General features: G+C 34.1%; 1 protein-coding gene across 3 annotated transcripts in view; it reads right to left on the bottom strand.

The window, feature by feature from the left end:
• The window catches only part of LOC127837052 (uncharacterized), a 41,935-nt gene extending 14,998 nt beyond the window's left edge, over nucleotides 1–26,937 (bottom strand). Inside the window, exons 1-2 of one of the 3 annotated variants that reach the window (XM_052363843.1) lie at nucleotides 26,748–26,937; nucleotides 21,483–21,579 (exon numbers count right to left, since the gene is read on the bottom strand). In XM_052363843.1, coding sequence (XP_052219803.1) covers nucleotides 21,483–21,552 — 70 coding nt within the window. In that variant the 5' untranslated portion in view covers nucleotides 21,553–21,579; nucleotides 26,748–26,937. Of the gene's footprint in view, nucleotides 1–21,482; nucleotides 21,580–26,009; nucleotides 26,445–26,522; nucleotides 26,650–26,747 lie in introns of those variants that run through there. The other 2 variants (XM_052363832.1, XM_052363821.1) reach the window with 2 other exon arrangements.
• Nucleotides 26,938–27,791: the final 854 nt, after the last annotated feature.

The raw sequence follows: 27,791 nt of genomic DNA, 5'->3' as shown, positions 1-27,791 counted from the left end.
AGACTACGGCAAAAATTATTGGGAGAAGGGGGAGGGCGAATAGGAGTTACGCAAGACCCACCCAATCAAAGACCGGGGCATATCTGAAAGTTCTAACATTGTATACCGTTTATGCCAGTGCATGAAAATAAATATAAATGAAAAATAAAAAAACATGAAATCATTTGATTTCACGTAACAAATAATTTATTTAAATGTGACTTCATTGATAATTTAATACAGTCATTATTGATACCTATAGATTTATGATAATGATTATGTCGTTCATTGAGCAAATAAGGTTATAATGTGGGTCGTCAGCGTAGTGCTGAAATTTGGCTACTAATTTTTTTTTCCTTAGCGCCAACCTAGAACATGGTTTCACCCAACAGCATTTGAAATGGTATCATATTCAGGAAGCAGTATGGGTGTTATTTATAATGCTTTTATATACCATTTCAGGTAAGGGATTGAAGTTGTATTTTATTTCAAAGCAGAGAAAGGAGAGTACAAGAAAATAAAATTATTGCATATATAATAATGCTTTTATTTCAATATAATAATTAACAAACAAACATATGTTTCTAAATTTTTCGAACACCCGTACTTATTGAATATTTTTCGTATCTAAATTTTCAAACTCCAAAAAAATTATTTCTTGTAAGTGTCTGAAAACTTAAGTGAAATAATAGTACTGTGCATATTCCCTACATTGCCCTTAAAGGGATCTTTTCACGCTTTGGTAAATTGACAAAATTGAAAAAAGTTGTTTCCGATTCGCAAATTTTCGTTTTAGTTATGATATTTGTGAGGAAACAGTAATACTGAACATTTACCATGGTCTTATATAGCCATTATATGCATCTTTTGACGATTTTAAAATCTAAAAATTATAAAGCGTTGCAACGCGAAACGATTGAATAATTTGGAGAGTTCTGTTTTTGTCGTTAAATTTTGTGAAACTACGAAGATTGCTTATATAAGGTATAAAATACTTCAAGTATATGTACTCGGCGGAATAGCTCAGTAGGCTAAAGCGTTTTTACTTCAGTACTCTGGCAGGACTCCAGGGGTCACTGGTTCGAAACCTGCTCCGGACAATGTTCTTTTCCTTTTTTAAATTTTATTCTTGATTTTTTACTGGAGCTTTTACGATCCAATGTTTACATTTATCGATATAAAGCATTTAATGAATAAGTTAAAAAATGCCAAAATCTGTGAAAAGGCCCCTTTAAGTACTTTATAAAGAAGTGAAGCTCCAGCTGCTGGAGCAGTATTGAATTCTCATTATAAACAATTAGTTGGTCCTTTATTTAAGGCAAGTTAACCGATTGCCCAAACAGTACAAAACAGCACAATACAAACCAACATAAAAACAAAATATGAATAAAGCTGGGGTCACCGCCTTGGAACGATCAAATGAAACTACAAACAAGTGTCAACTACATTCCTTCTTTATAGAAAAAGATTTAAGAATATAGCGTCATTAAGTTAATATTTCAGATAATCATCGCCCAAATACAGGAAGAAGCAGCAATAATGGGTGTAAAAATTCCATATTACATTGCTTGGTTGTTTATGGGAATGCTAAAAAATAAAATAATAACAAGGGCTGTTTGTAAAACATGCATGCCCCCCATATGGGCTGTCAGTTGTAGTGGCAGCCATTGTGTGAATACGAATTTTGTCACTGTGACCTTGACCTTTGACCTAGTGACCTGAAAATCAATAGGGGTCATCTGCGGGTCACGATCAATGTACCTATGAAGTGTCATGATCCTAGGCAAAAGCGTTCTTGAGCTATCATCCGAAAATCATTTTACTATTTCGGGTCACAGTGACCTTGACCTTTGACCTTGTGACCTCAAAATCAATAGGGGCAATCTGCAAGTCATGATCAATGTACCTATGAAGTTTCATGATCCTAGGCGTATGCGTTTTTGAGTTATCATCCGAAAACCATTTTACTATTTCGGGTCACCGTGACCTTGACCTTTGACCTAGTGACCTCAAAATCAATAGGGGTCATCTGCGAGTCATGATCAATCTACCCATAAAGTTTCATGATCCTAGGCATATGCGTTCTTGAGATATCATCCGGAAACCATTTTACTATTTCGGGTCACCGTGACCTTGACCCTTGACCTAGTGACCTCAAAATCAATAGGGGTCATCTGCAAGTCATGATCAATCTACCCATGAAGTTTCATGATCCTAGGCGTATGCCTTCTTGAGTTATCATTCAAAAACCATTTTACTATTTCTGGTCACCCTGACCTTGACCTTTGACCTAGTGACCTCAAAATCAATAGGGGTCATCTGCGAGTCATGATCAATGTACCTATGAAGTTTCATGATCCTAGGCCCAAGCGTTCTTGAGTTATCGTCTGACAACCACCTGGTGGACAGACGGACCGACCGACAGACCGACCGACCGACAAGAGCAAAGCAATATACCCCCTCTTCTTCGAAGGGGGGCATAAAAATTAAATCAAACAAGAAACGCCTATCAGAGAGAAAATATAAATAATATTGAACGTTATAAACCCAATGACCTATGCATGTAGATTACAACTGGAAAGTTGATTGTATGACGTCAAAAAATCCATGTACCCAGGAACAGAGAAAGAGTTAGACGTAATTGACAAGCGAAGACACAATGACGTGAACAAAATCCAGGGGCAGTACTGTTAAGTAATAATAAAACTATTAATGGGGGGCTACTGCAAAATTGAACTACTAATAAAACAAGTTTAGTTGATTAAATATTAAGAATCAAATGTATAAAACTGGTAATTCCATTAAAGCGACATTGGAATCAAACAGTATATAGGTGTTTTGACAACTGACGACAGAAATGATTTGATGTACAATGTGAGTCTAAATGTAGTTTTCATGCAAATTTGTGTATACAACACATGACTTGTTGCATGATCCAAATTTTTAATTCATCTTGTTTCTATAACTAAATCAACAACAATTGTGTCTGGCTTTAAACTGAACAAGATGTGTTTGTGAAACACAATGTCCCCCTATATGACGTTTGACCTTGAAGGATGACCTTGACCTTGAGCCTTCACCACTCAAAATGTGCAGCTCCTTGAGATTATACACACATTTCAAATATAAAATTGCTAGCTTCAATATTGCAGAAGTGACATTACATGAGCAATTTTGACCCATGCAAAATATCAAGTTGCTATCTTCAACATTGCAAAAGTATTCATAAAATAAGCGATTTGGGCCACATATATTTGACCTCTGACCTTGAAGGATGACCTTGACCTTGACCTTTCACCACTCAAAATGTGCAGCTCCATGAGATACACATGCATGCCAAATATCAAGTTGCTATCTTCAATATTGCAAAAGTATTCATAAAATAAGCGATTTGGCCAACATATATTTGACCTCTGACCATGAAGGATGACCTTGACCTTGACCTTTCACCACTCAAAATGTGCAGCTCCTTGAGATACACATGCATGCCAAATATCAAGTTGCTATCTTCAATATTGCAAAAGTATTCATAAAATGAGCGATCTTGGCCACATATATTTGACCTCTGACCTTGAAGGATGACCTTGACCTTTCACCACTCAAAATGTGCAGCTTCATGAGATACACATGCATGCCAAATATGAAGTTGCTATCTTCAATATAGCAAAAGTTATTGCAAAATGTTAAAGTACTATAGTGGGGGACATTAAAAGGGCACATTCCTCACACTTAACTTCATGCACACACTGAGTTTCATCAACCTTGATTAAGTACTTTTTTAGATATCATGGAGCCACTCTCATCTAAACAGACAGGCAAGACAGACAGTTGAACCGTCCATGAGTAAAACTATGTTTCCCATAAGTAAGAGGCTTAACAGTGTTTTTTTTCACCATATGGGAATGGCGCCAGGTACCTTTGCATTGAGAACAAGAGCTGTCACCATAGGATGACTTATGCCCCCTATAAACGCTTGATAGAAGTTATGAGCTTTTTTGGAAACCTAAACGCAGATTTCGAAACCTTAAGGCGGACCCTAAGTTCAAGGTCAAGGTCATAGGGGTCAATATTTGTGTGCCTATGGAAAGGCCTTGTCCATATACACATGCATGCCAAATATAATATTGCTATCTGAAGTGACATAGAAGTTATGAACATTTTTTGAAACCTTAACGCAAAGTGTGACAGACAGACAGACAGAAAGACGGTCCGATCACTATATTCCCTTCTTCGGGGGCATAAAAACCACATTGTTTGCTTACAAATACTTAAAAATTGAGATAAACGTGTTTGAAATATTATATCTACAAAGGTTCAACTAAAAAAACGCATCATTTGCTAACAAATACTTAAAAATTTAGATCAAGGTGATTTCATTATTTTACTTATAAAGGTTCAACTAATAGATCCTTTTGCAAACTAATACAACATATCATAGAACAAATGTTCTGACTAAGTCTCGTGACGCTTGGACTATAAATGCAACTTTTAGAGTGTTAACAAGTTTGTAATAATTATATGTAGCAATGTAAGAAAAAATGCCCCCCCCCCCCTGGCAAACATGTTTTTCATTCGCCCGGAAATTTGTTCCATCTGGTCCAAGACATCATTGGCACAAATCTCTGACGAAATTTCATGAAGATCAGATTTAAATTGTGGCCCCTAGTGTGTTAAAACGGCAAATGTTAACCCTGCATGTTGCACAACGGACAAAGGTGATCACAAAACCTCACCATAAGGACATTGTACTCAGGTGAGCTCAAAAAAAGATGCATACAAGTTGCTTGCAAACATAAGCCTTTTTTTTTACATACATAAATGTGCATATTTCTGCAAAATTACATAACAGAGTTATGGAATTTTCCAAATTTCTTTACTGTTTAGAGCTTTCTGTAAGACCTAAGATTATTGTCAGACCAAAGAAAATAAATGAAATGCAAACAAAAAGCCTAAGAAAATAATGCAAAACATTAGAAATACACAAATATTGTTTTATCATCATTTTAATTTAAATCCCATTGTTTGGAGAAGCACATTATTCTGTTGTTTGGTTTTCTGTAAAAAGTTGTGAATTCAACTCCCTCAAATGAAGGTCAAATTAATGAAGCCAGGCTTGATGCATATATTACCTGGTCGCATAGATGCAGTTTACTTTCATTTTTATTTGTTAACTTCATGAAGACCATTCTCCATCAAACACAAGCAGTTAATCTTAATTTTCGCCAAGATGATTTTGGACCAATCAAAAGCAGGATATTCTATCAGTAAGTAAAATTGTGTTCCACATTCATCAAATTTCATAGTATGCTGATGTTCTATTAAGTACATTTACTTTGAATTTCATGTGAAAAGCTGAAAATATTTTATCATATATTGCAGGCCGATATGGCAAGCGGTTCGACGCATAATCCCAAGAAACAAGGTTTCTCATGAGAACCTAGGTTCTCACAATGAGAACCTAGGTTCTCAGAATGAGAACCTAGGTTCTCATGAGAACCTAGGTTTTCAAATGAGAACCTTGGTTCTCATGAGAACCTTGGTTCTCATGAGAACCTAGTTTTTCAAATGAGAACCTAGGTTCTTGTGAAAACCTAGGATACCAAACGAGAACTTAAGTTCTCAGAATGAGAACCTAGGTTCTCATGAGAACCTAGGTTCTTATGAGAACCTAAGTTCTATGTGTCTATGAGAACCTAGGTTCTCATGAAAAACCTATTTCTCATGAGAACCTAGGTTCTCAAGCATAAACCAAGGTTTTCAAATGAGAACCTAGGTTCTCATGAGAAACCTAATTTCTTGGGATTTCATAAACCTTGGTTCTCATGAGAACCTAGGTTCTAATGAGAACCTAGGTTCTCGTGAGAAACCTGGTTTCTTGGGATTTCATAAACCTAGGTTCTCATGAGAACCTAGGTTCTCATGAGAAACCTAGTTTCTTGGGATTATGCGTCGAACCGCTTGCCATAATTAACCTCCAGTTGTCTCCCATTGCTTGGTACACGCTGGCAGCATGTGTAAAATGAATAGAAATAGGCGTGAAACCGTGAATGTTTCTCCCCAAGAGCATTTTCTGAACAATGTTCAGACAATGCTCAGTAATATTCTACGAAACTTATCTGTTGAATATTTGTGACAACAGGCATTAGCCGTCGGTGACCGCTTCTTGTTCATGTTTCCGTGCATGGGTGTTCTTGAGGAATGAAATTAGTAAAGTAATCGGTCGACATTGGTCTGAACACGTTAATAAAAAATTGAACTGTTTATGAAATACATCTTGAATTGTAAATATTATTTTGAGACTAAAAATTCAGATCAATCATTACATAATACATTGTTACAACATTGAATGAGTTTCAAATATTCAGTTCCCTTGTTCGGGCCTCAAATGACTGTACGGTACAGTTTTCTATTTTAAGTATGTCTGTGGCCTACATGTAGGAAGCAATCATTATGGTATAAAGTTTTATCTCTATTGATTATGTGTAATAATGTATTATTCAATCGTAAGATATTGGCAACATTGCAAGAAAAACTTATGCGCTAAAGACTTTGCAAACATATTTCAATAACTTGAGATATCTGCAAAAATAAAGTTCTTAACGGCGTGTTTTCATTCTGTCCAGCCTGTGTGTAATCATATGTGAACCCCATTGATCCTGCGCCCTGAATAATGTGTGTATGAGAACCTTGGTTCTCATAATGAGAACCTAGGTTCTCAAGAGAACCTAGGTTCTCTGAAAACCTAGGTTCTCAGAGAACCTAGGTTCTCAGAGAACCTATGGTTCCCAAATGAAAACCACGGATATGGCAAGCAGTTAGACGCATAATCCCAAGAAACTAGGTTTCTCATGAGAACCTAGGTTCTCATTCTGAGAACCTAGGTTCTCATGAAAACCTAGGTTTTCAAATGAGAACCTAGGTTCTCATGAGAACCTAGGTTTTCAAATAAGAACCTAGGTTCTCATGAAAACCTAGGTTCTCATTTGAAAACTTGGGTTCTTGACGCCATGTGCAATCTTCAAGCGAGAACCTAGGTTCTCATTCTGAGAACCTAGGTTCTCATGAGAAGCCTAGTTTCTTGGGATTATGCGTCGAACCGCTTGCCATAGGCCGACAAGTTCAGAATTTCCATCGGCCCTGAAGTTTATTCCAGACATTTCCCTAGGTCGGATGAAGTTTTGGGAAGTCTGACTTGGTTGGGGATCGAACACAATGATCCTAAACACAAGTGTGAAGTTTCATTTGAACACCAGTAGTACAAACAATGATATGGAGACAGGGGAGACAATATTATAAAATTGCTGCCATCAGAAAATGCCTTATGCCCCCTAATGAGCCGGTTTCTTTGTGCTTTTTAAAACTAAACTAACTGCAGAAAAACTGCTTCATGCTTTTGTTTTAAAGCTAGTTGTCCTGTCAGAATACAGAATTCTGAAACTGACCAGCTTTGACCTTAATCTACATGAACTAATCAAAAGCAAATGGGAAAGCACTAATTTATACAGAAATGACAAATGGGTCAGTACAATAGCTAGAACTATTTCATTAAAAGTCTGGCTAGTCACTAAATATTAATGTTATGGTGAACATTATACACTGACAGAAATCTTACTGCACATTTTACATTGGGAATGGGTCACTCTAATCAACCCAAATTTGAACGAACAAGAGATGTGTTTGTGAGAAACACAATGCCCTCTATTGCGCCGCTTTGAAAAACAAGGGCTGTTTGTAAAACATGCATGCCCCCCATATGGGCTGTCCGTTGTAGTGGCAGCCATTGTGTGAATACGATTTTTGTCGCTGTGACCTTGACCTTATCCTAGTGACCTGAAAATCAATAGGGGTCATCTGCAGGTCACGATCAATGTACCTATGAAGTGTCATGATCCTAGGCAAAAGCGCTCTTGAGTTATCATCCGAAAATCATTTTACTATTCGGGTCACCGTGACCTTGACCTTTGACCTTGTGACCTCAAAATCAATAGGGGTCATCTGTAAGTCATGATCAATCTACCTATGAAGTTTCATGATCCTAGGCGTATGCGTACTTGAGTTATCATCCGAAAACCATTTTACTATTTCGGGTCACAGTGACCTTGACCCTTGACCTAGTGACCTCAAAATCAATAGGGGTCATCTGCGAGTCATGATCAATCTACCCATGAAGTTTCATGATCCTAGGCGTATGCATTCTTGAGTTATCATCCAGAAACCATTCTACTATTTCGGGTCACCGTGACCTTGACCTTTGACCTAGTGACCTCAAAATCAATAGGGGTCATCTGCAAGTCATGATCAATCTACCCATGAAGTTTCATGATCCTAGGCGTATGCGTTCTTGAGTTATCATTCAAAAACCATTTTACTATTTCTGGTCACTGTGACCTTGACCTTTGACCTAGTGACCTCAAAATCAATAGGGGTCATCTGCGAGTCATGATCAATGAACCTATGAAGTTTCATGATCCTAGGCCCAAGCGTTCTTGAGTTATCGTCTGACAACCACCTGGTGGACGGACTAACCGACAGACCGACGGACAGACCGACATGAGCAAAGCAATATACCCCCTCTTCTTCAATGGGGGCATAAAAATGTCAATAAATCATTTGGCAGGTTTAGAAATGATCTCCCTTTAAAAGCTTATTACTTCCCTTAGATTGTATTTTTTTACTTTTGACCTTGAAGGATGACGTTGACTTTTAACCACTCAAAATGTGCAGCTTCATGAGATACACATGCATGCCAAATACCAAGTATCTATCTTCAATATTGCAAAAGTTATGGCCAATGTTAAAGATTTTTCAGACAGACAGTTCAACTGCTATATGCCACACTACGGGGGGGGGGGGGGGGGCATAAAACAAACACTGACTGTGAAACACATTGTCATTTTTGGGCAAGATAAATTGATCACATAAATGTCAAGTGTTCCTTGACATAAAATTTGGTTGTCCATGTTACTCCTATTAATCCAAGACCAGCTCCATGTTGTGTCCAAGTTACATCAAAGCTGACAGCTGTGCTTATATTGCAGGGATTTTGTTACCTGCGAGTCCTGCTTCATGAACTCATTATAACCTCTGGGGATGCAAAGTTTTGAATTATGCGAGTCCCAAAAATGCATTGAAATTTCTCAAAAAATAATATACTTTTATATTTGGACTCATTCTTTCAATTTGGGGACTAATAGATTTGCAAGTTATCGAGTCCCAGGACTTAAGATGAGAAAATTTGTAAAAAGTATCACTGATACTGTTGAAAACAAAATAGGGGGAACATTTGAATATTCAAGATTTATTTTATCTGTGTTTTGTTTTACAAAGTATACCTGCAATAGAATCAAATGTGTTTAAAACAGAATGTATTTAGCAAATGTTATGTGATGTAACTTGACTCCAAATTGTTTTGTTCATGTTACCCCATTACGTCCAAATTACATGACTGTGTACATCTATTACATTATTTAATAAAAAAGAAATAATGCAGTTCATGGGTTCATTGTAAACACACTATAATGTAATATTGTTGAAAATAATTCACTGATGATTTGATAGAGTTATTTGCTGTTTTAACATAGTTTTTAAAATTAAAAATGGAAAGATGTAACATTGGCATTCTCATTTTGACATTCTCATTTTGTTGGCCATGTTATAACAACAAGTGTAGTTCTTTTGTCAATTGTACCTTTACCAAATAATAACAAGCTTTAACATGTTTGTTGCAGACACCTTTGGATATCATCTTTCAAGTAAAAACTATTTGAAACAAATAATCGCCATCTTAGTTCCATGACATTCTATCTTGCAGAAGAATTTGCATAAGAAAGTTAATGATTGTGTTTGGAGCAGGTTTTATTCATGGTATATAATGGATATGATTTCAGTTATACCCAAATTGTTGATGTACATGTTATACTTAATAGTATACTTATCTTAAAAGCATCTTTATTGTTTTTGCTAACTGATAGTGACATAATTGGGTGTTTATGCTCTGCTTATTTTCTATTATTAGAAATCTAAACTGATGATTCATTCTTTCACTGTAGCATGAACCAATGATTTTTTCAAATATTAATAATTGATATTTTTTATGAATTTTTAGCAACAAGGGGTTACGCACTTAAAAATAATGTAATTAATTTTCTGTCAAAAAACAACTGGTGCAATGAGTAGCATGAAACAATATTTTTTTTAAACATAAGTAATTGATGACAAATGAGCGCAGAGATAATATCTAGCTTCTTATAAAGCATTTTATGTTTGTTTTAATAGGTTACTCTGAAAATTCTATTTTTCTTGATTTTTTTGCAACAAGGGGTTATGAACTGTAAAAAATGTTAATGTTTTTTTTAGACCAAAACTGCTACTATAATAATAATGGATGACATGCACTTCACAAAAACATTGATAATTATAGTGTTTATTCTTGAAAATGTATATCCCCTATTCACTCAATATACCACTTTTGATCAGAAAATTCATGTAGAATGATGTTTACATTTATTTTCAACAAGCATAATTATAGCCTCTTTTTCTTTATATTCAGCCACAAGTTCTTCTCAACCACTTTAAAGGGCTATGTTGCCAGCTTTCTTTTACTCAATGAAAAAAAATTCTACACTTTGAAACATTTCATTAAATATTATATGTCTTTACAACACCCAAAGGCTAATAAATTTAGAGAATAAGTATTTTCATACTAACATGACCATTCTATGCAAAAATTCTAGCAACATTGATTTGTTCATATCTTTCTATCAATCTGTTATATGTGTCATGAATCATTTGATCGGAAAACATTCAATGTTTGTTATAACTTTTAAATAATTCAATGAAGTGATATTGTTATTGATCGATAAACCAAATTACTTATTAAAAGGGAATATTTTCTAAATTATTTGCATTTTATATTAAATGCGTAATTTTTGCCTAAATGTTTTTTCAAACTTTAGAGAAATCTATATAAAATTGATGACTTTAATTAAAACAAGAGGGCCATCACAGCCCTGAATTGCTCACCTGATTAACCTTGCTACATCAACATAAATTCTATCAGAACCATATCCAATCACAAGCCAGATTTCATTAATTAATACATTCTGACAAAATTTCATTAAGACGTGATGATAACTGTGACCTCTTTCATCTACACAAGGTTTTACTAGAATTGGCCCGGTGACCAAATGTTTGACCCCAGATGACCCAAATACAATCCCAACCCAGATTTCATCAAGATTAACATTCTGGCCAAATTTTATTAAGTTTGGATGAGGCCATCCTTAAAAATTCTTTTGTTTGGCATAACCGGACCGACCCACTAAAATCGGCCCGACTGAATTTTTTTGTCACTTTCCATATAAAAATTTGTTTGCTCCCCGAAAATTCTTTCCGCTAAATTTTGCCTTTCCGCTTTTTATCCTTTCCGGTTATTTGCTTCATTTAATTGTATTCTCTTTCAAGGATATCTAGAATAGCAATGAACAAAACGCGTACCAGTATTTATTTGAGTCGCCTATTAATTTGACATATGCATATGCGATGAATTAGACTTAAAATACAATTAAACCACTCCTGTTTTTCTCATTATTCCTTTTAATTAAAATACGCTGCTGTCGTTCAGGATAGTTCGGGAGTTTAAAACAAATTGATTAATTATCACTGTTCAATTTAATTCGGCAATCGGCAGAGATGTGTAATATTATCGCCATATAAGTAATTATTTAATTATACTCTTTAATTCAGATTGGTAAATATTCGGAAGAAAGATGAAAAGTGGTCAGCTTAGAAATATTTATTGACAGGTATTGTCACGTTTTTGTTTCATTTGTTTATCTCTAGCGACCGGCCGCTATTTTGAAGGCAGACTGTGACATTAAATGTGTATTCAAATTATACAACATCTGCGCATAAATGACCTAATATTATCCGATTGCTCCACCCTTTCTCACGTTTCATTCGACAACGTCATGTCATGTGAAAGCGAGTTCAATGTTGATTGGCCAGCTACCATGTGCACTTCAATAAAAACAAGGGCTGTTTGTAAAACATGCATGCCCCCCATATGGGCTGTCCGTTGTAGTGGCAGCCATTGTGTGAATACGTTTTTTGTCACTGTGACCGTAACCTTTGACCTAGTGACCTGAAAATCAATAGGGGTCATCTGCGAGTCATGATCAATGTACCTATGAAGTGTCATGATCCTAGGCAAAAGCGTTCTTGAGCTATCATCCATAAATCATTTTACTATTTCGGGTCACCGTGACCTTGACCTTCGACCTTGTGACCTCAAAATCAATAGGGGTCAACTGCGAGTCATGATCAATCTACCTATGAAGTTTCATGATCCTAGGCGTATGCGTTCTTGAGTTATCATCCGAAAACAATTTTACTATTTCGGGTCACTGTGACCTTGACCTTTGACCTACTGACCTCAAAATCAATAGGGGTCATCTGCGAGTCATGATCAATGTACCTATGAAGTTTCATGATTCTAGGCCTAAGCGTTCTTGAGTTATTATCCGGAAACCATTTGGTGGACGAACCGACAGACAGATGGACCGACATGAGCAAAACAATATACCCCCTCTTCTTCGAAGGGGGCAAAAATATCATTAAAAAAACGTTATCTTCAACAAATAACAGATATGTGCACTGACCCTACATATACAACCAAGCCAAATCATTTGCATGACTGTAACAGGTATCACGATGAAAATGTAAGTAATTGACATGTGCTCAGCACAGCAGTAGAAATTTATCAAATCAATCGATGATTATGTTTCAACAAAAGTTGGATATTAGGTATGTAACAAAAAGTGGATGGACAGAAAAAACAAGCTTATATGTTAAAAACATGATCTCGCATTATTTCAGTATGTGGTATGAGGATTTCGACTGCAAGTTATAGGTTCTGTTTGGTACATTGGAATTATTTGTACATTTGTTTTTACCATGGATGCAAGATTGTGTCCCTTTTCTCACTTTCAATTTTAGATTATGTAAACTAAATGTTAAAAATACACATAAATAACATGTTCCCCAATATAGTATGAATGATTATTATACATTTTACTCAATCATGTTTAAAGTTGAGCACTTTAACAAATCTATTGGTATTCTTTAACAAGAGCACCGCATAACGGATGCCAACGCTCGGCTGCGGATGCAGTTTTGAATAAATGAAAGCTTGTCAGATTATTTTTTTTTGAGGTCACAGTGACCTTGACCTTTGACCTAGTGACCCAAAAATGAGTGTGGCGTGCAGAACTCATCAAGGTGCATCTACATATGAAGTTTCAAAGTTGTAGGTGGAAGCACTTTGATATTAGAGCCAATGTTAAGGTTTTATCGCGGGGGAAGGCAGACGACGAGCTGGCTATTACAAAACCTCTGGTTTTCTCCGAAAACAGCCGAGCTAAAAATCACATTTTGTATAAATATGCCATGGGCTTTTAAATCCATTAGATGGTGGATTAATTACAAATATCAAATTCATTCACTTAAATTTAAACCACCCACGGAAATTCAATGAGTAAATTTTGCTTTGCATGTCCATTTTTAACACATGTTTCGTGAATTTATCATTTTGGGCTGTTACAGTGGAAACATATTATTGACCTATTAATAATTATATTCTCATTTCCTCATTTTTAACTACTGTTTATGATATTTAAAGTAACAAACACTCAAAAACAACAAATAATTTGCAAAATATTTAGTAAAATAGAGCGAACCCATCAAAATCAGTATTCCTTATAGCAATAGCTAAAATTTCAATGCTTGATGTGGTATGGTAACATAGATTAAACACGATACAAAATGCTTGTTTTTAATTTTGCGTGCGACAATATATTCCATGTTAATTTTCCGCCACAATATCCGAACCTTTATTTGCAAACACAAGCATCGGAATAACAATGTATTCATGAGAACTACATCATGCAAATGAAGCTGCCCCAAGCCAACCTCGTGTTCGCTCGTAAATATTGATAACGTAGCAGGATATTAACACAAAAAATAATGTGACATATAAAATAAGAACACGCATTTTGTATCGCAATAAATCTATGTAACCATACCACATCTTGCATTGAAATTTTGGCTATTGCTAAAAGGAACATTGTCTTTTATATGTGTATATTTATTTTTGAAATAGTGTACCAAATTTTCCTTGATTATATGGGCTTTTAACATTCTGGGTAAAAGTTTATTATGTAGGCCTGTACAAATCTAAATCTTCAAGATTTTTTTTAACATATCCATAAAATGCAAGATACGTGTAAAACGACTACATGTAACATGTTAAAAGATACAATTGATCATTAAGATACAATTGATCATTAAGATTGAACAGTTGAACATACCTGTCATTTGAGTCACTGACGAAAATGAATAACAACATATAATTACCTCACCAACATACCAGTTAACCCCAAAATCAATTGTATTATACATGCAACAAAACAAAATAGCCCAAATAAGATTGTTTGCTTTAAATCTCAAATGAATCAGTAGAAAAGATCTAAGAAGAGAGCAAATTTTATATTATATTCTGATTTGGATCTTCAATGATTTCCTTTTTTTCAAACTTCCTTTTACATTGTGCTACACACTAACAATTATTTATCACTATTTCCTTGAACACTGTACATTGACTTACTATATGGTGGTTTCAACAATTGAGGAACAAGAAGCGCTCCCTATCACTTCTTTACTTCATGATGATATATGGTAAACAAATTAGCAGTGTTCTGGGAAAACCGGGATTAACAAGCAAATACGTTGAATTGATATCCCCCGCCAATATGCTTCTGGACACTAAAGTGTTATATTTGACACTCAAACAAGCATTTTTTTAAGATACAAAGGGCCATAACTCCGTTATGAACAGACGGTGTACAATGCCATTTGGAGAGCTTCATCCTCTTATCCATATATATACTCATACCAAGTTTCAATAAAATCAGCCAAAGCACTTCCAAGATATGGCTCCGGACACACACAAAAAACATTTTTTCAAGATACAAAGGGCCATAACTCTGATATTAACAGCTGGTGAACTATGCCATTTGGCGTGCATCATCCTTTTATCCATATATATATACTCATACCAAGTTTAAATGAAATCTGCCAAAGCACTTCCAAGATATGGCTCCGGAACGACGGACGGACGACGCCAAAACAATATCCAAGACGGTCCGGTCAGTTGAGTGTAAAAATGTGAATGCCTGGATGTAATGATTATTTTTTACATTCATTTTAAAGCATATATTGTATACATACATGTTTTTTATTTGCAAACCATGTAATGATGCATTTTTTTTTAAATAAAATAATTAACAAAAACAAATTCTTACAATTTTTTACTTAAACTGTTTATTTAGGATTTTCTTCTGAGAATTTTTCTAACATCACTTTGAGTGAAAATTTCTAAGACCATTTTTAGTGAAAAAACTTTCTTAGAAAATACAAAAAAATATCGTTCTTAAATTAAAACAGTTCTATTATTGGCAAAAGCTTTAAACACTTAATATATAGAAGGCCTAATCACGTGAAAGTCAAGATGGCGACTTCCAAGCAGAGGCAGGTTTTTCGCTGTTTGCTCCATTTATTTTTTGCTGCTGCCTGCTTGCTCAGGTTCTTTTGATGATAATGTAATAACACATTTTAACCTTCATATTTCAAAGAACCATAAGTGGCCTGAAATGCTCTCATTCGCACCTTCTGATGCTCTCATCCATATCTTCTGATGCTCTCATCCATATCTTCTGATTCTGTCATCCAAATCTGCTGATGCTCTCAACAACATCTTCTGATGCTCTCATCCACATCTTCTGATGCTCTCATCCATATCTTCTGATTCTCTCATCCACATTTTATGATTCTTTCATCCACATTTTCTGATCTCTCATCCACATCTTCTGATGCTTTCATCCATATCTTCTGATTTTCTCTTCCACATCTTCATATTCTCTCTGCATCCACATTTTATGATTCTCTCATCCACATTTTCTGATTCTCTCATCCACATCTTCTGATTTTCTCATCCACATCTTCTGATTCTCTCATCCACATCTTCTGATTCTCTCATCTACATTTTATGATGCTCTCATCCACATCTTCTGATCTCTCATCCACATCTTCTGATTCTCTCATCCACATCTTATGCTCCCATTCACGTCTTCTAATGCTCTCGTCCAGGTCTTCTGATTCTCTCATCCACATCTTCTGATTCTCTCATCCACATTTTATGATTCTCTCATCCACATCTTCTGATATCTCATCCGCATCTTCTGATCTCTCATCAACATCTTCTGATTCTCTCATCCACATCTTCTGATGCTCTCATCCACATCTTCTGATTATCTCATCCACATCTTCTGATTCTCTCATCCATATCTTCTTATCCTCTCATAAACATCTTCTTATGCTCCCATCTACATCTCCTAATCCCCTCAACAACATCTTCTGATCCTCTCATTATAACATTATCATTATTTAAAATAATAAATGTGTAATTCGCCATGAAACAAATATAATGTTTTGCATAATACTATAAATTAATTGTATAATATCTGCTGGTGTGAGACACAACTGTATACCTTCTTATATTACTTAACACAACTTAATTTTTAAACATAATAAACACTTGATAAAATTTAGAAATTCATAATAATAATATGTATACATGTATTAAGACTTACTTCTTTAGCATGTCTTCTGTAAAATCCATTTTAAAACAAATAATTGCTTCTATCAATATTCAGAACATTGGCGTAGTTTATAAACCAAGTTTGTTTGAAGTCAGAGGCTGTAAAGTTTGATTGTATTATTTTAAATTTATCTGTCATTCAATGGTTGCTTGTGGATTATGTATCTGATAATGTAGTTAAACAATTGTTAAGTATGATAAGGTTACTAAGGCAATAAGCAGATAAGCAGTGGTGTTAAAGATGCTGTTTACCATTTGAAAATATTAACCTTGAATGTCAAACCGTGTTAATAACGTTTTATGCGCATCACTGAAAACCATTCAGCTGAAGTTGGGTATTTGTAATTTATTTAACACTGTGTTTAAGGATAAGGCACTTCAGCATGAAAACTTAATTCAGATTACGCTGACAGTTGACTAACATTTATAACCAATTAATTGCTTGACAGAAACAAGGCAAAACTTATTTGAAGCTTACAATCACATTGTTACACACATGCAACAGCTGTTACAAAATATACGAAACATGATTTATAAAGGACTTTGTTTCACACATTACATACTATTTTATGCAACCAACAATCATTTTGCCCAAAGCTTAATTATGCACTGGCACACTTAATATTAAGATCATTTTTGACGATGCTGCGAAGCAGCTCGTCTAAGTTATCATACCATGAAAAAATTCTTCACAATGGCGACCTATGTAAAAGACCGAGCCAGTCCGATTGAGATAGCTCGATTTTTCTAATCGGCATACCTCGCTGATTATCATTGATAAAGGTAAAGGAAGCTCAGCTATAAATAGGACAGCATATTCAGGGAAAAAGATTTAATAATAATTTGAAAACGTTAATTTTAAATCAGTTATATTCAATCCATTATATGTTTACAGATCAATGAAACAACTATGCATTTTCTGTAATTTATTTGACATTTGTCGTGATTCTGTAAATAAATTGCAAATGAAAACGTGTATAATTAACGTGATCATGAGTGTAAACAAAACGAATTATTTCGACCTGCCATTTGTAAACGTTATAGCAAGTATGGTATAAAAACAGCATATTAGCCGATGACATCTATAAAACTTGCTCTTATGCGTACTTTCTCATTTTGCATATTTAATAAACTTTTCAAACAGAAATTACAGAGCCACATCAGTGCACATACTATGTTTGATAATTCATTCGTTTGTTGGATATTGTTTGCTGTTTTAAAACACATATTAGGTCATATCGCGGAGATTTAGTTAATCTTGTCATGTGTTCATGGGCGAGCTCATGTATTCAAGTCGTATTCCACTATGTGCTCATACCGGCCTACTTTCGGGACACGTCATGAAATTATTGCCGTACTTAACGAACAAACATGCCTAAGCTTATTGAATTAGAGAAAAAACAATAATCAAAAGAGAAAAAATTATATGTTCATGCACATGCGCATGTGAAATCCCGTCCGTACATATTACATCATTAAATTAGGAAAGGAAACAACGAAATATAAAGTTTGGTATGATATACATGTGAAATTAAAAAGCATGGTGTAATTAAAGAGCATGTCAAGTTTTGAATATATCTTCTACGTAACGTAATGATATAACCCACAAACGTTTTACTGTAACAGAACTTTTCTTTAAGATAAGTGGTACAGAAAATACATGTTGAATATCTTTAAAAAAATATTTCTTGTTATATTTGATCGAGAATGTAACCCACCTCCCAGTTTCGCTGAATGGGTCAAGTTCCCCACGGGTACTACTTACCCGTACCCCCAAATTTTTATTCGTACCCAAACTTTTCAAACCCATTTTTTTTTGTACCCGATTGTTTTTCGTACCCAAATTGTTTTTCGTACCCATTTTTTTTTCGTAACCAAATTTTTTTTTCGTAACCAATTTTTTTTTCGTACCCAATTTTTTTGGGCATAATTTTTGTATTCAAAATTTTCGTACCCATATTTTTAAGTACCCAACATTTTCGTACACACATACACAATTGTGATGATCTAGATAAACTTAAATTGATGCTTTTATATCCATCCTCTTCAAAAGCATCATCACACCAGTACTGTAAGTACTTTGATTAAACAGGCAACTGTAACAACTTAAACGATGACAAAGACACACATTTTTTTCCAAGAGGACACTAAAAACAAAATAATGAATTGATAAAAATTATCTTTGTTTGTATGATCATTCCAATCAAATTGATTTTAAAACTAAGCATCTTAAAGGAAAAACAAATCTAATGACATGGGAAACAATAGCACATAATATTATTAATTAAATAATACATGTGTCAATTTTTTCATCTGAAAATGTTTATTCATTTGTTAAACCAAACCAAAGTTCAAGACGAAGTCAACAATATTAAATGTGTATATGGGATCATTGGAAACCTGATTTACATACAGGAACTTGAATGTTAAATTAGTAGCGTTTATTTAATTTCAATCTATTTCATGTTAAAGTTGGATTTGAAAAAAATCATGTTCAAAGACTCACTGGTAAAAATGGAAAGCAGCAAGTACACGCTCAACTGGCCCTTGGTATGCAAAGAATACTTTTATATGTGCCAGTTTTTGTTATCTGATTTTGGGGAAAGGGCCAATCCTTTTTTTAGGGAAAAAAAACGCAGGATTTTGGGGAAAAAAATAAGGAAGTCTTAAATAAACAATTTAACATATTTTACTGTTTGTAAAACTAATTGAAGCCAACAGATTACTTTATTATACAACATTTTTCTTTTTTCTAATCTGGATCAGGTTAACTTATAAAATTGAAGGTTTCCACGCACAAAAAATATCATTGTTTTGGGGAAAACTTCTGTCGGAAAGGGCCGATGTTGGAGGGGGGGGGGGTTTCAAAGAAGGAAAAAAAAATGTTTGCAGACTGAATTACTCCCAATATATAACAAACTATTGCAGAGACTCAAGAAACTGTACAATTAAAAGTTCAAACTTACCGGATTACATTATCATTTTTGCAAATGGTAATGTGTATAACTTTTACTTTTACATTAGTTTTATGTAATTTAAATATCATTCCTGCAGATTAATGTTTTGGTAATATTTATGGCCTGGTTCCAGCGAATTTTGTCCCATCTTTATAAAGCACTTTCGCAATTGAGGACAAACTACTGAAAAATTCCTAAAAGGAATGCTAATTTTGTCAATTTCGTTCCAGAAGTGCATTGTCTGCAAGTAAACAAATAAAATGAGCACTGAAAGTGAACATTACAAGCCAAAATGCATGTAAACAAATATTGGAATTGTATTTTGCAGTTTATACCAAGAAATTAAGAAAAAAAAATATATCCTTATATGATGATTTTACAACGAAACTTTCCCAATATCAGGGTTTTACACGCTTATTTTTCCCAATTAGTTCATTACCAGTACTTTTTTAAATTGGTAAATAAAAATCACTGGCTTCAAAATATAAAGAATCGTTGCGGCTCTGCATTGTGTCCACAGTTGTTCCTATGTGCTTATGAACACAGTTTGAGGGTAAGGAACTACTTTCAAGATGGAGGCAACCACGCCAGGAGTCATTGATCAGTGTGTTTAATTGTAAGTCAGAGTTTTCCCTAAGAACCGGCCGCCGGCCAAATTGACCGGTTCAATCGATTTTCTGGCCGGTTCAAATGCTGGTAACAAAAAAAAATAATGAGAGGTTTTGCAACTTTGATCGATGTAATTGTTAAAGTTAAGAAAAGACGAAATTAAACAAGCGAAAACATCGATTTAACATCGTTTTGTTTATGTTCTTTATACTTCCGTGTGTACGTTTTACCGAACAAGTATAATTTATAACGGCGCTTCTCATTGGCTGATTATTTTGAGTACGCAAATAACTACAAAACGGCGCTTCTCATTGGCTGATTATTTTGAGTACGCAAATAACTACACTCCCCTCACAAATTTTTTAAAAAATTAGAAAAATTCCATAAGTGATACACAAAAAAACAAGTAATTTTCATCTCTAAAATTTCTGTCCAAACCCCCCCCCCCCCAAAATGCACCATTTTGCGTCTAGATTTTCAAAATTTTTCGGGGGGGCATGCCCCCGGACCCCCCTAGCAGGAGTGCCTTGCTTGGCCTGTTCAAATTTTTATTTGGCCTGTTCAAATAAAAGGAAGGGAAAACCCTGGTAAGTTATTAATTTTTTTTTTAATTACTGAATTTTTTCATGATTTAGGAAAAGGACAAGGACAAAGGTTTTGGAGAGACAAAGGAATCAACCAAATGCTGAACGGATTATTTTATTCTTCCGCAGATTATACTTTTGTGAATGCACATTAGGCAAATATACTTACACATCAGTTTACAGATGACATTAATGTAGTGATGTCATTGTATGCTGCAATTCATTCAGTTGAAGTTCTGTCCATCATAGACAAAGCCTTAAATAAAGAGCAACCACCCCCACATAATAAAACTTCTAGCAATAAATTATGTCATGTCCTCAATTCCAGAACCATATCTCAGCGTAAAACATGAGCAGGCAGAACAACAGACTCTGAGAGTCTAAGTCTGACAATTCTGACACAAAGTACGATTTATAACAAACAATTTAGGCCATCAGAAATAAAATCTGACCACAAGTTAACAAATGACACAAGTGCAAAGAATCAGTGTCTGTCAGCAAGAGATAGACAAAAGGTCTGCCAGTATTTCAGACCTGATTAGAATAGATGATGCATCTGACAGCCCCTTTTGACTTGGATGGGGTCTGGAATAAGGAAACAGAGAATAGCAATGCTGCATAACAGAAGTCAATACCAACCAGATTCATCAGTGCTGATCTTGGTATAGTACATCATCAGGTTGTTATGGTCTTGAGACATTGATGCCATCTTACGCGTTATCTTCGTGGTCGGTTTCTGAAAAATATTTTAATAATGAAATGACTTCACAGCGGAATAGATAAAGACCCTTGTCAAATAAAAATGCACTTTTTACCAAAACACACATTTAGCGTACTTAAAAGTGCGTTAATTGTGTGTTTTTTGTTAATATGTGCGTTTTCAGTGTTCAAAAGTGCATTTAAGTGCGCTTTTTGTGCGTTTTTTCTTTTCAAGTGTGTTATTTAAGTGAAAAAGTTTTTTTTTGTGTGTTTTCTTCATCTGTAAGTGCGCTTTTGAGTGTAGATGTGAGCAAAATGGGTGTTTTTTATCTAAGAAGTGCGTCTTTTATTTAAGAAGTGCGTTTTTTGTGTGTTTTTTTCATCTGTAAGTGCGCTTTTGAGTGTAGATGTGAGCAAAATGTGTGTTTTTTATCTAAGAAGTGCGTCTTTTATTTAGGAAGTGCGTCTTTTATCTAAGAAGTGTGTTTTAAGGTTTACAGATGTGGGTTTTTTCTCACAAAAGTGCGTTTTTCTATTTTGATGTGCGTCTTTTTTAAGCATAAGTTAGTCTTTTATTTCATAAGTGCGTTTTTATCATATGATCTGTTTTCAACAGATGTATCTAAAAAAGACACATGTTTAACACACTTCTTAAAAAGTGCGTCTTTAACAACCGTTTAGCAAATGTTGTACAGAAATTGAACAAGAAACATAATTGTTGCAGGCTCTAACAATTTATTTACATCAAATGAATAAACATAGACATATATCTCAGTAACCTGTAATAATATAAGGGGCAGTTTGAATAATTACTGGTTGTCCATATTAACCTGTTTAATGTTTACATACTTTATCATACAATTTCAATGCATACCCTATTGCTTACGTTTTAATCTCAAACATTTCTAAAAATTTCCACCTAAATCAGACTGTGTGTAACTAATTAAAAATATTGAAAGTGTCAAAAGTATTATGTGGGCTTGATAGTATCAATTATATTTCCTCAACATAAATAAGTATTTGAACTTTCTTATACTGATATTTATACCCTAATACAAGTAATGTCTACCACATTGACCATAAACATACATTTTAAAAGGCAATTAAAATAATATTTAAACTATTAATATTATTTGCTAAAACCATTCAGCATGTTATATTTAAATATTTACAATTAAATATAATGTGTTAAGGGTACTGTGTATTATTCAATAAATATTTTGGTGTTGAAATGACTGCCTTATCAGTATTTCTCAAATTATGCAATTTTTGGCTTAGACACAGCATGGAATCAGATAAGAGAATAGCCAGTCCCTATCAGTCCTCCATCTAAGCCTAACTAAGGGGTGTTGATATACTTTTGATTTGTTCAGGCACCATCCAGTATTTGAGAACCACAGATAGGAAGTTATTTTTTGAAAACAAGCAGCATCAGCAACTGACTTTAAGCTAGAATTAAGACTTATTATTCTAGTGTAAAATGTCTTGAAATACTTTCAGCATGAAGTATTGTGTGATGAAAAAAATGTGTATTTACCCGGTACTACAATGTGTAAATCAACAAAGGAGATTAAAAGTGGGTGGTTAAAGACATATAAAGTGATATGGTCTAGTTCAACAACTGCCTGTATTTTTGGAATACTGAAGAACAGTCTGTTGTAACAGGTTCGTATTTTCAATTCTCAATCCGTTTTTTATTTAGTTTATTGAATTAATTATGATCATTATCATATTTATGTATTGTCACTGGGAAATGTAAATGGATGAGTAAATGTAATGCAATTTTAAAGAAAAACAACACCATTTGAATTATTATGGCTGTATTTTATGGTTATTGTCATCTTTAAGGTATTTATACCTATTTTTGGTCATTAATGAACAGATTTTTCCCCCATATTAAATGACAACTTTTAAATTTAAAGGTTAAACCCCATGGTGACCGTGAAATTTACATTGATCAGAAGATCCTTTGGAAAGAATGTGCATCATCGCATCGCCTGCCAAAAAAGGGAGCAAAAGAGAGACTACCTGATGTATGGACTTGAATACCAGGTTTTACCCTGAACAAGCTGGCCGACATGAGGAGAACAGGAGTGGGAAAACCGCGCCCTCTCCTTGACCAAGAAAAGCTGGATTTGTTTAGAGGTAAAACTATACAGGGTACTGGTTATTGCATTTTAAAGGTGTCGTACTTCCGACCAGTCCACACAGCAAAATGAGACCACGTATCTTGGTACATTTTCGAACAGTATTTTCTATCAAACGTATTTATTTATGAAAAGCGCAAAGTCACGTGATCAGGGGATTAAAATTGCAAAATAAACAACCAAAAACAACAAGCAAACAAACTAGTTTTGATTTAAATTTATAATTTTTATAGCAACAAGATTACCATAACAGCAATATTCAACACTTACATTATAAAATATCTTTCAGGACCTGATCAAATGAGATCATGCACGAGACGCATCGTGCAAAGGCCATGACAGTATAATAGTTGCAAAGAAGTTTGACCGGCTGGTGGCAGACTTGGAGAGAAAGATGAGAGCTGCACTCCGCCGCCTCAAAGAAATGCTGACAGGCCTTGATTGATATGCATCTTTCTTATGTATATAGCTGTTCGTGTGTATATACTGTACATGTTATTATAGTATGCTATTATTTTTTGTTTATTTATAATCAAATTATGTTTATATTTATTTCATCAAATTGCCATTGATATTTAATTACTCATGTATGTTAAAAAATGTTGGTGTACATTAAAGTATAAAATTGAATTATCTTGTAATTATTAAAATACACAAATATATATGTTTATATAATTATTGGTTTTTATTGCATATCTGAATTCAAAAAAACTTTTAACAGCATATAATTGAATCAACTGTTAAGGCAAAAGATGCACCTTTAACGCACATGTGTGCTTTTTGTGAGTGCGTTTTTTGCTGCCATTCATGTGCGTAAATTGTGCGTTTTGTGTGTGTTATAACTGCGCTTAACGTGCGTTAAATGTGCGCTTTTTGTGAGTTAAATGTGTGCTTTTTTATTTAAAAAGCGCACATTTAACGCACATAAAAGCGCACATTTAACACACATGTGCGCTTTTAAGTGGGTTATAACTGCGCTTTTCGTGAGTTAAATGTGCGCTTTTTAAATAAAAAAGGGCACATTTAACTCACGAAAAGCGCACATTTAACGCACTTAAAAGCGCACATTTTACACACATAAATGGCAGTCAAAAACGCACTTATAAAAAGCGCACGTTTAACGCACATTTAACGCACATAAAAGCGCACATTTAACACACATGTGCGCTTTTATGTGGGTTATAACTGCGCTTTTTGTGAGTTAAATGTGCGCTTTTTAAATAAAAAAAGCGCACATTTAACTCACAAAAAGCGCACATTTAACGCACTTAAAAGCGCACATTTAACGCACTTAAAAGCGCACATTTTACGCACATAAATGGTAGTCAAAAATGCACTTACATAAAAGCGCACATTTAACGCACATAAAAGCGCACATTGAACACACGTATAAAAAGCGCACGTTTAACGCACATAAAGCGCTCATTTATCCACAAAAAGCTCACATTTTCTTGTTTGTTTGTTTTTGTTAAAAACTCACTCGGTAAGAAAAAGCTCACAAAAAACGCAGTGCCAATACCGCCACGTTTAACACACGCAAAACGTACTTAAAACGTACATTTCACACACTTTTTTGAGAAGGGGAATAAAATCATCAATATTTTTATTGATAGATATCAGCTGAAAAGGCCCCCTTTAAGTTTGTTTTTATAAGGGTACTTTATTTATTTTTTTAAATAGCTAATCAATTTAAATGCATTTTTGAACTGAATGGATTGGAAAGGTGTAAATGACTTAAAACTATATTATTTATGTAGAAAATTAACATTTAGATTTAACTTTTCAAGAATTGTAAAAAATCATTCTTATATAATCTTTAATAAATTGAATATGTTTGCAATTGATTCTCATTCATTGCAAATAGTGTTCCTGCAATAAATAACATTTGAAACTAAAAATCACAAGTAAAAGTAAACATAATTGTACAAAAATACATAATTTATCAAACAAGAGTTCGCTGGTATAACTTATTAACAACATTTCAAATATAAATATTCTTAAAATAAATTAAAAGAATACAAACTATTTAATTACATCAAATATTCGAATACTTTTACATTAAGCACGCACTGCATGCAAATCTTGAACAATGTATCCTTCTCATTAAGTTAATACATTTATTTGAAAACAGTCATACCATAAATGCTGAACTTAAATAATCATTTCACCAAAAATGCTGTGTCATCAAAAGAGAAAACTTAATATTCAGATAGAATATCAAGTTGTTCTTGAAATATTCTTCATTCTAAATTATAATTTATATTAAACAATAAAATACAACTTAGCAAGAGATTAGTAAACAATAAGTTGAATAACACACTGTTTCATTCAATTCATAATCATCTTGTTCTTTGCTTATATCAAGAAACACAACAATAGATAAACCATAACATAATCTTACAAATCTTTGACACAACATGATATAGAACAAGAAATCGTGATTATGTCTTGTGTAATCAATATCTCTATGTACATGACATTTACACATACATGTTAATACTTCACAAATGCCCCGCAAGAGCGTATGAAAAACACCATCGCCGAAATGATAATCACACACATATGTATAAAATTTACATACCTTATATAAAACGCAGTTAACCATTAAAGCAAAACAGTATTTGCTTCTTCATATCAGTATGAGTACTTAAACACGTTCGATGACATTAATAAATAAAATAAATTATTCCGGCTATATAGCTTGTACAACCTGCATGGTTGACTGAACGTCGAATCGGTCTACGACTTCGGATAAAAATAAACTAACTGTTTACAAATAAATAAATGAAATTACACAGAATGTCGAATGAAATATGTCTAATTTATCAATTACCTGTTTATCCATGATGACAAATGGTGACTTCAATCTCGTACTTAAACAATATTCTTTTGTTTTGATATATGCATCCCGCTCGATACAAAGTGCCTCAAAATAATGGCGGTCACATTGGGTTTACAACTCAACCTGTGACGTCACAGCGGTATACGGCTCTTCTAGCTTTATGGGCATATAATACCCGCATGTTCTTACCTAAATTCAAAGAAATTACATACTTACATTATCTAACCCAGCAAGCGATCCGTAAAGTGTTGAATCATTGCTTGAGCGAACTCCTTCGTGTATTAAAACATCAAATAAGTTTGTAAATGTTGCAGTAATAGCAAAATAAACACACACACTTGTGAATACCAGTCGTTGAGAACGCTTAACTTTTGTCTTTGCTGACTGAGTTAATGTGATAAACTAGTAGTGTTTTAGCGTTACAATATGCTTAAATGCTATATCGTGTACCAATGAATTTTGGTCTCAATTACAAAGGAACCGTTATGTCAATGACAACTATGGGACGAGCGGTACGCGTTTAAAAGAATTTACTTTACAAACCTGCATTTACATTTTACACTGGTGAGTTCATTTACATATGGCGTATTTCAATAATTTGTATGGTTAAAAAAATCTAAAAGATTATGTTATAGAAACGTTCGTATCAAGGAACAGGGCATTATTTTAATATTATGATGCATTTATTCATACATTTCTTCGATATTGTTAAAGTAATGAGGCATTTTAAGTAGCCTCTGAAGTGATCAAACATTATTAGTAAATATAGTCATCTATATTACGGACTATATGGCATGGTATTTTTTATTAATTGAACAACAACTTGTTTTGTTGCAACCAGACTTTAAAAATCAATCGGTTATAACATGATCGAACGTGTCTGAACATGTAAATGATGCTACAAATGAACAGAATTTCATTTGCAACTTTTAAAGAAAGTTTGACCCATGGACGTGGATTGCTTCACTATTTTACAATCATAATAATTATTTACAACAATATTAAAACAGAGCCACAACCTCTAGCATTTATATGTTCAAATAGTTTTTTTCTCGGTATCTGTTAAATTCAATGGACTATTTATTTTAAAATTACCATTCGATCATACGTGCACATGTATACGGACTGTTTATTTAGTAACACATATCAACTAGAAATGGCGCGGCAGAGGCCGACGCGTATCCCCACGCCGCATGTTTGACCAAGGGGCGCCCCATAGTTGGTAATGGGTCCATGCATAGTTGAGATTGACCGTATTGT

This window comes from Dreissena polymorpha, chromosome 1 (genome assembly GCF_020536995.1).
Source record: "Dreissena polymorpha isolate Duluth1 chromosome 1, UMN_Dpol_1.0, whole genome shotgun sequence".
Classification (NCBI taxonomy): Eukaryota; Metazoa; Mollusca; class Bivalvia; order Myida; family Dreissenidae; genus Dreissena; species Dreissena polymorpha.
This window is presented reverse-complemented; position numbering and strand designations above follow the sequence as displayed.